General features: G+C 41.6%; 2 protein-coding genes across 5 annotated transcripts in view; one reads left to right on the top strand and one right to left on the bottom strand.

Annotated features, from left to right (window-relative positions):
* The window catches only part of kcnab1a (potassium voltage-gated channel subfamily A regulatory beta subunit 1a), a 132928-nt gene extending 124579 nt beyond the window's left edge, over positions 1-8349 (top strand). For all 4 annotated transcript variants that reach the window (XM_030394769.1, XM_030394786.1, XM_030394794.1 and 1 more), the window contains 5 exons: positions 562-682; positions 991-1085; positions 3548-3668; positions 4139-4227; positions 4318-8349. In XM_030394769.1, coding sequence (XP_030250629.1) covers positions 562-682; positions 991-1085; positions 3548-3668; positions 4139-4227; positions 4318-4407 — 516 coding nt within the window. In that variant the 3' untranslated portion in view covers positions 4408-8349. The remainder of the gene's footprint in view (positions 1-561; positions 683-990; positions 1086-3547; positions 3669-4138; positions 4228-4317) is intronic.
* Positions 8350-8558: 209 nt separating this feature from the next.
* On the bottom strand, positions 8559-10914 carry ssr3 (signal sequence receptor, gamma). The gene is made up of 5 exons (XM_030394809.1): positions 10654-10914; positions 10061-10187; positions 9627-9725; positions 9031-9162; positions 8559-8846 (listed from the first exon to the last, which is right to left on the bottom strand). Exons 1-5 carry the CDS (start codon positions 10784-10786, stop codon positions 8780-8782), a joined length of 558 nt encoding a protein of 185 aa, XP_030250669.1. The 5' UTR covers positions 10787-10914; the 3' UTR covers positions 8559-8779.
* Positions 10915-12418: the final 1504 nt, after the last annotated feature.

Raw genomic sequence — 12418 nt, 5'->3', positions numbered from 1 at the left:
CACACACAGGCTGGAGGCAGAAGTCATGGGCTGCAGCACAAAAGGGTCATTTGTAAGTTGAGTGATGGCACCAGCATTATCGTTGCGTTACGCTGAATAGATTCCCCCTCCTACAGCTCTCCAGTCCTGACATGTGTTCCCTGGCAGGAGACCTGTAAAATGAAAGAGCAGGAAGTGTTTATGGAAGCAAAAAGCCTGACGTGTGTGTGTGTGTGTGAGTGTGTATTTTCCTCTGGCATGAAGGATACACGTGAATCCAGATAAGAAGGTATATAAGGAAATTTGAATATGATACCTCAGAGAGATGTGATATGGAATATTGATTGGGTGACTTACTTTGAGCCCCACATTTGAATTGGTGCCACGCTCCCACAAGCTGATTAACACCCACCCTCCCATCTCTTACCCGGGTTTCTCTCCTAACCTTCACTAATGCAAAAATCACCTTTTGTTCTTTCCTTCAAGCTTTTTCCCTCCTTTATTCTCACCGAAAAAAGAAAACAACATCAAAACAACCGTCCATTTACCTTATCTCTGTCTTCCTGTTGTTTTTATCTTTAGGAGGCATATTCAGTGGCAAGACAGTTTAATCTCATCCCTCCAGTGTGTGAGCAGGCAGAGTATCATCTCTTCCAGAGGGAGAAAGTAGAAGTTCAACTTCCTGAACTTTACCACAAGATAGGCAAGTATTCATTGCGTCTGTTGTGACGAAATTAGTGAATCGATGCCTGGTAATGGAATGTCTTGATGCTAGTTCGCACACACGTTCAACGGTCGGAACATTCTTGCATTCAGTTTGTCATAAATGAAATAAGGAATTAATCCAACGGATAAATAATCTCTGTCAGCAGCTGTTGCTCATCTCTTCTCATCCTGTCATACATTTTCATTTTCCTGGCACTGTTCTCGCACATTTTTTCACACCTCTCGCTTCGACGCGTCTCACCAAAACGTCTCCTGTTTAACTCCTGCTTGTCTCCATGGTGACAGGAGTTGGGGCGATGACGTGGTCACCGCTGGCGTGCGGCATCATCACAGGGAAATATGAAAATGGTATTCCTGAATCTTCCCGGGCCTCCATGAAGGTAGGCGAGAAAACCTCATCAGGACTTGGTTTGTGGTATTCAACACACCAGGGTGATGTAGTGTGTTCTTAACATAGAACAACCGCATGGATCAAAGTGAAAGCTATGATCCTTTACAGATTTTGATGTGTTAAATGCACAAGAATTTGTGTCAGTCAGGAAGGTTTATTTAGAAAATAAGACCTTAGATTAGTCTCATTAAGAATCTTTGGTAACTCCAATATGGTCAACATTTTTAAAAGTGTTCATTCACCCAAACATCACAGATAATCAGTAATACCTACACCAGACAGCTATGTTTAGTGTATAGTATAGTGTCTAAGCTTTTTTCTTCCTTCTAGAGCAGCGACCTGCCTCTTTCTTCTCAGTTCAAGTTACACAATTCTTGAAACAATTCTCACTGTACCCACAGATGTTTTCACTCGCTGTGTTGTGCCGGAAGCCGGTCATTACTTTATGTTAGTCAATTTCTAAACTAACGTCTGCTACAGTTGACCCTGTAAGCGGGGCGGAGAGAGGCACTGAGACAAGGCACTCGAGAACGTCCATTAAAGTCACATCCTTTGGCGTGTCACAGAAAATCCAACGCGCATCCTTCGCAAAGGAACCCACAGTCCAGGAGCACTAATCGCCCACAGGCTTGTATAGGCAACGAGAGAAACAGGGAAGGTCTCGTTTTTCATGTCATGTTACCATCTGCTCATGTAAGGCCAATCAAAAAAGTGATTAATACATGTTAATTGCTACAAATTGTTACACAGAGCGAAGAGTTTGCGGGATTAGTTATTGACAGAAGTGAGCACAAAATTATGTTCATTTTTTCTATATTTTCCATCTTTTTCTTATCAAATGCCTGCACCCTTCACCTCTTCGGGCTCCTAGGAATACATCAAACTAAACACGCTGTGAGGGAAATGTTCCCATAACTCATCCAAAAGCCCTATTCACACTGAACTAATATTACCAGGGGACCTCAGGTGATTCAGAAATTACGACCCCACCGTCTGTGTTTTATGTCATGCATTGGCTCATGGCCGCAATATGTATTTAATATAGTTTAGAGTTATTGTGCTGACTTTCTGCGTGTGTAATGAGCAGAAATACACACATGCAGCTCATTCAGATCGAGTAACAGATGGCATCCTGGTGTTGCTTCTCACCTTCGTTGTCATCACTCATTTTAAACTACATTGTAGGTGATCTCACGGCGCAGCTGTTGACTGCTGTTCAGCATGTTACGAGCCGCAGTCACATTTCTTACTTGTTCAGTTGTCTGACAACCGAAAACTGATGTTAAAAAAATGAAGAAACGAGCCCACATCACAGAGATGCCGATTCGCACGGGACTTATATTATCACATGACCTTCGAGTGCTTCAGGAGCCGCAACCCTGCAGGTTTTTTTTTAACCGTCCAGAGCGCATGGAGTCAACAATAAAAGCGGCTTATTGTGCAGAGCAAAACACAGTTATGGACTGGCAGTTTTGGACATCACTTACAAAAGAAGATCCATCAGATCCACAAGAATGAAAGCATTTGACCATAACACAAGTAGCCTTTGACAGCCAGCAGCAGGTGCAGTGGACTAAGAAGGACAGTGGAGGTTAAAACCACAGCCCAGCCTGGACTGATGTGATTGTTGATAAAACTACGACCCAAATGCCAAAGCATGAGCTGTGAAATAAGATGGAAAATATCCAGTAGATATCGTCCCCGAGCCAACATATCTCGACTGTGACAAACAGACTAACACATGGGCCAGAATCCCTGTGGAAGACTTTCAACACCTCTTTGATTGCACGCCTCGACAGTGGTCCAGTACAACATTAGTGAAGCAGATGTCTCTCATGCTTCAAACATTAAGTCGAGCTACGCTGGGAATGATTTTCAGTCTTGTTTTAATTTAGTTTTTACAGTGTTTGTCTTTTATATATATACACATACTTTAATGCTCAAAGGAATAGTTGGAAATGTTAGGAGATATACGAGTATCAGTATGCCTTTCACATAATGTACTAGTTACAGCCAGGAGACTATTATCTTAGCTTTGCATGAAGACAGAAAGCAGGGGGAAACAGCTAGCCTGGCTCTGTCCAACAGTCAAAAAAAAATGCCTACAAGCACATCTAAAGCTAACGACAAAAGAAAATGTGGGTGAAAATCGTAATCAGCTTTCCATCTCAAGCCCATAACAACCAGTAGAAACAGATCAATACAAGCTGCTGTATTGGCATATATGATTAAATGAAGTCACATCTGCAGCACCATTATCTACTTCTCAGCCTTACGCAACATGCTCACAGTTCAGCAGCACTTACTCCCTCTCACTCCTTGACTCTCCTTGACTTTTCCCTTCCTCGAGTTTTTCTCCCCCCCCCCATCTCGTCCGTCTCTACTTTGCTTTGTTTCTTCCTCTTCCCTCACTCACCCGTTCACTCTATCTCCCCTCCTGTCTCCCTCCAGTCCTATCAGTGGCTGAAGGAGAAAATAGTAAGTGAGGACGGAAGGAAGCAACAAGCCAAGCTGAAAGAGCTCAACCACATAGCGGAGAAGCTGGGCTGCACTCTGCCTCAGCTGGCTGTGGGTAAGATGTCTCTGCCCGCCTTTACCTTCTCGTGATAAGCAGGAACATTCTGAATGCAAGACTGCACATCATCCTTCACACAATGTCTGTGTTCAGTTCTTATTTGATTTTCACCGTTGGCTTCACACTGACACACAAACACACAGATATTTACATCTATTTGCGCTGCTCGTGCATCAATACAATGACTGAGCTGCCTGGAAGGTAGACGTAAATGCATTCAGATTTAAAACATCTGCGGTGCGCTTCGGAGAAACGGCTGGCAGTAATGTTAAGGTTTACGATATGAATTGAATCCACTTAAAGAAACCTTGGATCTGTCTTTTAATTCCCTGTGATGAATTGCTATATGGATCCAGGGAGAGCAAGTAGAGGACTAAAAGGCTCTGTTTTATTTGTGGACAATAACAAGTGGCAGTGTGCCATCATGTGGGCGCTCTGTGAACATCAACCTCACTGTCTCTCTGCAGCATGGTGTCTAAGAAATGAGGGAGTGAGCTCGGTTCTTCTGGGAACGTCCAACCCTGAGCAGCTCACTGAGAACCTCGGCGCCATACAGGTGGGATCAAAGAGCTATATCTGGTTCTCTTCCTACATCCGGGGTACTTTTTTCTCACCAGACATAATCAATTCTGCTCTTTTCGTCCAGGTCCTTCCCAAGATGACATCTCACATAGTGTCTGATATCGACCACATCCTGGGCAACAGGCCGTACAGTAAGAAGGACTACCGCTCTTAGAACGGGCTGGTCGGCCTGCCTGCTTACCCAGCTACTTAACCACACCGCTACCACGGAGCCACCGTTCAATGTTACGCTCCGTGGTTCTCTCCTTGGGCCCCACTCAGCTCCAGCCCACTTCGGCCTGGAACAGACCAGCCTCGCTAAACAGCAGCACCGCATCCTGTAACCTTGTCTGTCTGTTTGAGACGCATCATCTCAGGTCCAGTCCAGTTCAGCCAAGAGATGCTTACCCAGCTCAGCTTTTTGCAGCCTGAAAACGCAAACTTAGTCCCCCTGAGTACATCAAAACCTAAGGTGTTAACCCCTTCCACCACCGGTCCATCCAAGTTTAACTATGCAGAGTTTAGTTACAGCCCATGTTACAGTTCAGATTCACCATCTGTCCAGGAGCCTCCTCAAAAAATTCATCCATTCAATTCAACTTCTATTAGGTGGTAAGATATGAGAATTTAAAATATAAGTGCCTTGCTCAAGGGCACCTTGCTAGTAATTGTTAAGCGAGACGGTTTATTATACCGACTCCCATCCTCCCAGCTCACCTAGTGACTCAGGCCATCAACTCTCTAATGTCCAGACTTCCACCCACAATTTAATTTGAGCACAAAATTCAGATCGAGCACATGTTTTATTCACGAGGGTGACTGCACCACAGCTGAATACATCAATGCAATTACTTTAGACTTGTGAAATTAAAGGTACCTTTAGAAAAGGGGACATGAAGATGCTTTAGCTGCATGAACGGTCAGTCGGTCTTCGTGCTTTCATTAGATTGCTATGCAGTGCAGCAACGAAATTATCATACGAGCTTAATACTCTCACCTCTCATGTCGAAGTCGAGGGATCAAATGTCTCAATTATTTTCCCACGAAACGAGAGGTTAAGCAGCGACATGGTGACCTGGTCATACTTCTTAAAAACATGGCTTTCAAGAATGAGGCCTCAACACGCCAGTTCCCTGTTAGCTTGGATTTATCTTTCAACTATTTACCAAATGTACTCAGTCCCATATTTACTATAGTGCAGACTAGTGTCCAGTAGATAATATAGGCTGCAAATCCTGAGTGTATTAACCAACAGATGCATGTCTCCCCTGCTATAGTGTGCCTCTCTTTTCTTTCCTACAATGCACATAATGAAACAGCAGAAAGAAGTTGGGTCTACTGTCTGTGACCGCCTGTGAAGCAGAGGATCATCAGTGTCAGTGGGACTCGGACTCTGTTGAGAGAGAGAGTGAAGCATGTCGCTCCCGTGTGGTGTTTTTGAGGAACCGCTGCTCTGCTTCACTAGATTATAGAAGAGAGAAACAACACTTCGGACTACTTTTCTCTCAGTTTTTTGCTCGTAAAAGAGACATTTGACTCCTTTTCTGCCTGTGAACTGAACCTGCATTGCTGATTGCCTCGATGAACCCTGCAGAAAAAGGACTTAAGCATATAATGAATATAATAAATCTATGTAATGAGAGGACGACCGGCCTCCTGGTCGGTTGTTTTTATAATAACTGCAAAAATTGCTTGTTAATGGCACAAAGAGGCATATAGGCAGTATTTATTTTAGAGTAGTGAATAAATATGAAATTTATTTTGACATTTTGAGACTTTGTTTGGAGAATTATGAGGATATTACGTATATATAAAATGTTAAAGCATACCTTGTAACATAAGAAAACCACAAAGAAGCCTCTCGTGCATATGAGGACTTCACTGTACTGTATGGCTGATATATAAATAAGATGTAAATAGAGTTATTTTGTTGCTCCTCTGCTGTGTCACTGCATCACTCGCAGTGTTTTCAGTTGCTCTTCATCCCGTCCTCCTCCGGCCTGACTTTTAAACTGTCACAGACTTCACTTCTGTCGCCTGGAGGATATTTCATCAACTATCTGAAAGGAGTAAGGCTCAGTTTTGTTTACTGTTTGAGCATTGTGAAGTCAGAGCTCTGTATTAACAATAGCATTATTTAAAGCTGCTGCAAGGAAGTGTCTCTATGTTAACTCTGGTGTCCCCTGAGGACGACAGCGGTAGTGTTTCCATCGCCCCCTGTTGAAAAGATCTTGATCTGCTTCTGGGTGCATTTGTTTTGGAAGTGAGTGGAAGAAACAACACTATTGTATGCAGAATATATCTGTTTATCGCTATATACGTAGGATTAATAACTGTAATGTGACAATGATGAAACAAAAGAAACTTTGTTTTAGTGCCGTACGAGCAGACAACAGAGCAGCTTCTTTCCTCAGGCTCCTCAATTCATCCTCCGCACTACACCATACAAAATTGTTTGGATTTCATGACCCAGATAGGTGGGAATCCGACCTGGTGACAGACATTAAGAATGACTCATTATGTAGGTTAAATAGAGGCATCAGTATTAAATTAAGACTGTTTCATAACCACTTAAAAGTTCCCTGCAGCGCGTTGTACTGAACTTCCACTCAGACTCGATTATTGACCTCGGCTCATTATCTCTGACCAGGCGGCTCAGCTCTCACAGTTCACAGATGTCACCTTCATGCGTTGTTCTTCTGGTTCTTTTATCATCCGGAAAATAAGCCATCACAGAGAGCCGCAGAATATTGGCCAGGTGCCAGCTGAGTCACCGTCTCCGTCTTTGGTGTGCATTTGTTGACTTGTAGCACAAACGCCCTCAGAGTTTAATGAAAGGAAATTTTTTCTGTCTGTGTAGACCTTTGCCAGAAATGCTGTTACGCATATTTGAACGGAGCATCAATAATAACTGGTTGGCTGAGGGTTTATTTTAAGAAGCCTGGCCTTGGATCATGAATATACTTCTTCATGACGTTCTGCATTGAAGTGGGTGTGAGCTAAAGTAAATCATCCATTTACTTTAAAAACACACATCCTGAAGAGACATTTTCTGCTGTTTCAGTCAAATTACTTTCACTCATTTGACTCTGCTTATTAAAAAGTGGGCAACATGTGGCCTAAATACTAATATGGTCATTTGATAATTACGCCACAGTATGTCTGCTTCTCAAATCATTTTATTTTTCTGTGTGCTCAAGTCAACAAGTGGCTCATTAGTGTGAGTCAGTGACCATGTTGGACCGCGGCGTGCCGGTGTGTGTGGAGACTTCTCCGTCCGACAGAGTGCCTTGACCTGTGACTCGTCCTGCTTACAGGAGAAAATTCAGGGATGTATTTTCATTACGAGTTGTTAAATGGTGTTTGGATGCCGTCCTACACCCAAGGTGAGAACAGAACAATATGTATGCAGATTCTTGTATCTTAGACCCTCACAAAACAGATTATGTAGAGGCAACTTTGGGGAAATTGGCTCAGCATGTTGAATATATTTCCTGCAGTGGTAATGTTGTGTTTAGTCTCTGCCTTCCTCAGTGTCTTCTTTCACCAGCTGGTTGTTTTATAGAGTATCAGTCTCTCCAGAAAAGGGCATCACATCTTTACCTTCACATGCTCTTTACAGAGAACAGTTGAGAGCCTGTTAAAGAGGAAAGCAAGCAATACAATACAATATTCCTATGAAATGTAATGTATTGATAATTGAAAGAAACTCGCCAAAATCTTTGAGAATACTTGATTTGGGCATTAAGAGTCTTCAACAACTTGACTCCCTGGGGGAACTGGTCTTAAGGCCAAGACGAGGAGAAGCTTGAAACAATAAATCTGCAGCTACTTGTTCAACCCTCTAGAGACCATGAAAAGCCCTACAAGATGATTCATAATGTTTGACCCAAGACTGAAGCCGATTTACATCAATTCTGTTCAAAATGAGTGTAACCTGCTCCACAGATCAGTGTTGTTTTCTACAGTGTGTATATTAGATCATCATTAACACTTCTTTTTGTTTACGTGACATGCAAACAAACCGTTAGTGTATAATTTCTCTCCTGGACAGTGGTTTCTCTGTAAATAGTCAATATGAAAGTGTGATTATAAATAAATACATTGCCAATGGAAACATCCATGTCTGACTCTTCTTTGGTCAGTTGTGTCTCCAAAATCACATTATATCTTATTCTTAAAAAGGGCTCTAAAGCATTTGTTATTCTTTGTTTGAAAAAAAGCCTGAAAGATTATTAAAACAGTTGATTAGTTTTCTTTCAGTCGACTAATCGTTGAAGCACCTAAAGCAGCTGAACGGCTCACACACACGATGAACACAGAAAACAAAGTACACCTGGTTGCTTTATTTGTTACAAAAACAGAAGACCTAGAGAAACACCCTCCAGACATTTGATCATGAATTTCATGAAGTTGAAATGTGATAATCCAAACCCCCCCTCATTTAACCCCATCCTCAACCTAAGTGAAAAACAATATAGTGTAGAGCCATCTGTGACCCACTCCTGACCCAATCCCACCCCCTTGTCCCTTCTTTTCTTCCTCCTTTACTTGGAGCCTGTGGACAGCAGAGCGATGAGTCCTGAGGAGGCACTGATGGACAGAATGTAGTTACTGGAAACAAGCAGGTTAAGGAAAAAACAAGTATTTTTTTTTCCTATCTTGGACTCTTCTTGCTGTAATCAACACCTCATCACGACCCTTGGTGTGTGTTTCTTTGCCATTACATCTCCTCTAACCTGATCAATACCAAATGTTGTAAGTGTTCATGACATGTACAGTATGTTGTAAAGGATACACGGTGGGGTTGAAGTTCTTGAGCAGGAAGAAGGAGGCGACGATGACGAGAACCAGGAAGAGAGTGTTGTTATAGAAGATGGAGAAGGTGGTGGCCTCGTAGTCAGCGACCTCATTCTTCTTCCACAGGATCCTGGACAAACAGGAAGAAACAACAACACTGTCAGTCACTTTAATGGTCAGGTAAAAACACTAACACAGTTAGTATTATGGAGGCATCACAGAGCACCCTTGACACTCAATAAAGAGACTTATTCTGTAACAGAGGAAGTCAAAGACAAGACTCTTACATCTGCCATACATTATAAATGTACAAGGTGATTATTACTAGAGGCTGTTGTGGAGCATGTCAATGCTTAGCCATTTAAATGTTGATGTCCCAAATTATAATATAGTTCTATGGATTATAGTTGGACTATAACATATATTTGCATATATAAAGATAGACGTCAGCAACATATTTATGTTTAATGCATAATGTCTGGCATCCTGCTCTGAAGTCACTTTTCATCGGTCAGAGCTAACTGTGAAACCAAAAGCAGACAACGAGCATCTTACACACTTTACTGAGGATTCACAAGAGTATGCGTGGCTCACCTCTCGTCTTTCTCCTTGCGGGACATCTTGCGGTTGTCTGCCTCAGACAGCTTCCTGGTTACCTCCTTGGAAACGGCGTCCTCACGTTTCTGGGCAACTCTGGAGGGTGAAGAGAGAAAGGTCAGTGTGAGATGACGATATAAACTGATGTATAAGAATAAATATTAACTACTTTTTTGTGCAGGCAATAATGCCTCCCTAATTTATTTTCAGTGGTTCTTTGTTTACCAGGCAGATAGTGTTACTTACCAGATTACTTTTTCCAAAGTTTCCCAGACAAATGCATCATGTGTCAATGACATTTTCAAAATATGTGTATCAGCATTGTGACAGTAATATAAGTGCACCCCTGATCGTACTAATGCACATGTACAGGAAAATCTGTAAACCCTCCAGAGTAGACACATGCAGAGTAGTGTGTTTATCTTTCTTACTTGTGTTTGAGAACAAACTTGACGTTCTTGTAGGCAAAGGCCACCAGGTAAGTGCTGACCAGAGTCATCACAGCGTACAGAACTGCAGACTGGACAAGGTCCATGTGCCAAATCCTCCAGAAGAGCCCTGGAGAGATAACAGCCATTCACTGATCAGTGAACATGCAGTATGTTGGTTGGAGACGTGTTGTTAAACAGAAGTTAGACTATAACTAAAATCTCATTAAGACTGAGAGTTCATCTTGAGCTTTTTATCAAGCTTTTAACAATAAATCAGCATCATATAGATTACTACATAACTATGTTGTTTATTACCATGCTCTTAACTTGTACTCACACCTACAGTAACTTCACTTTACAGCAGTTAGCAATGACTGCACACTAGCTTTAGCATATCCCAGCCATTCTTTCTGACTATATTGTGCTGTTACACTTTACCGCCTATGAAAGTGTGTGTAGTTTTAAGGTTAACTTGACTTCTCTTGATAAACCCATTATTCAGTCAGTATTTCTTTAATTAGCTTTACTCCTTCAATGAATCAGGGTTAGCTCAGCTAGCAGCAGCTAGCTCCTCCAGACTCTCTGGTACTCACAGATGGGGATGGCAGAAACGATGAGTGCGTTTCCGTAGAACAGAGCGGTGGACTTCGCTGAAAGGTTCCTGCTGAAGTCCTGGAGGAGAAGGTCTTCCTCTGACTGCTGCTTGTTGCTGCCTTTGGGAGCCATGTCTGCGGATTGAGCGGTCTGTGTGCTGCTCAGCTCTGGACACAAGAAGACTGACACGTCGGTGTACGAGGAGAAGAGGGACGCGTCAGCATAAACCCGGAAATACACAGGCGTCCGTCTTCTTCTTCGGTATTTAACTCTTGAAGGAGACACTTCAGCTCACTGCTGCCCCCCGCAGGAACACAGAGACACTGCACCTGTCACACAGGGTGAGTTCTTCCAACACGTTCAGCAAAAACCCAATATCTCGTAATTTCCCTCTTTACTTCATTTGCAAATTTGTGGGGTTATTCATTTCTAAAATTTCTCATGGGCTACTTCCCCTAACACAGCCTAATGGAGTTGAATGGATTTTTAATTATGGTCCTCACCGAAAACCTTTAGTGTCTTAATCTGGCAATTGAACCCTTTTCTAGGAGGAGAAAAAAATATTCCCACGGTGAGTCATAATTACAGGCTAGAGAGTCCTCATTTATCTCATAATTATAACTTATTATATCATAATTTTGACCTTCTTTTAATAATTCTGGCTTCTTATTGACTTACTGAGATTTTTTTTCCAAATCAAAGATACATTTTCATCTATTTTATTTCCCTGTAACTGGCGAAACTTGGCTTCTGATAAATCTAAAAAAACAAATCTGAAAAACACGACTTTTGAGCCACTACCTCAAAATTTTTACCTCAGAATTTCCAGGTAGTAAGTAGTTACATAGACTAATAATCTGAAGTTGTTTAAAGGTTTTAGCTACTTTACTTGGTCATTCTGAGTTAACAGGTTAAATAAAGTCCCTTTCTCAGACATTATATTTATATATGTGAGCAACCAACTCAAGCTGAAGCAAGATTGGAACAAATAGTCCATTTGATAACTGCACATTTTAAAGATCTTAAAACATAGTCAAAGAATATAACATTTATTCACCTGATACCACTTCTATGTTTCATGTAATTTGGGTCAACCGTCTCTTGAAGTTAGTTTTATATCCTTCTTTATTACTGTGAATAACTGTCATATTCTTACTTCTTTATTTTCATTTTCCATATCTCATTGTGGATTTACATTTGAATGAGCTTTAGTTATTGTAACATTTGCTGTAACTGTGACATCAGCGGCGCGAGATATTTGAAACAGATAACTTAAAAACACAATAAAGAGAAAGAAAAAAGGAAGAGGAAAAAAAATCAACGGGAAATATAAACACCTCTTAACTGTTTCAAACAAACGTGCAAACAAACCACGACCAGATGATCATCACTCCTGGCGATTGGGATGCTTATTATAATCTGACAAAAGAGATGAAACAACAAATGGGCTGTTCCTCTTTTCTCCAGAATTCGTACTTCTCCATAAATCATGCTCACTGCCCCACCACATCCCATCTCATTACACTCACATCAGCACATTTATTTGAGAGAACCGTTTGCCAGACATTATTCAATGGTAAAATAAATAACTTTTATGGTGGTACAGAAAATTCACTGCCTTCCTCTTTAGGTCCAATTTCTCGTGCACTGCTTTTTTACTTCTCATATCCACCTTCCTCCTCGGAGACACCACAAGTACTTCTCTCATTGCAGTACCTTAAAAAAAAAAAATACTAAAAATGATGATGGTTTGGAGAATAAGCT

The sequence above is a fragment of the Sparus aurata genome, chromosome 2, assembly GCF_900880675.1.
Source record: "Sparus aurata chromosome 2, fSpaAur1.1, whole genome shotgun sequence".
NCBI classification, from domain to species: domain Eukaryota; kingdom Metazoa; phylum Chordata; class Actinopteri; order Spariformes; family Sparidae; genus Sparus; species Sparus aurata.
Note: the sequence above shows the minus strand (reverse complement) of the source record. Positions and strands in the feature narration are given on the sequence as shown.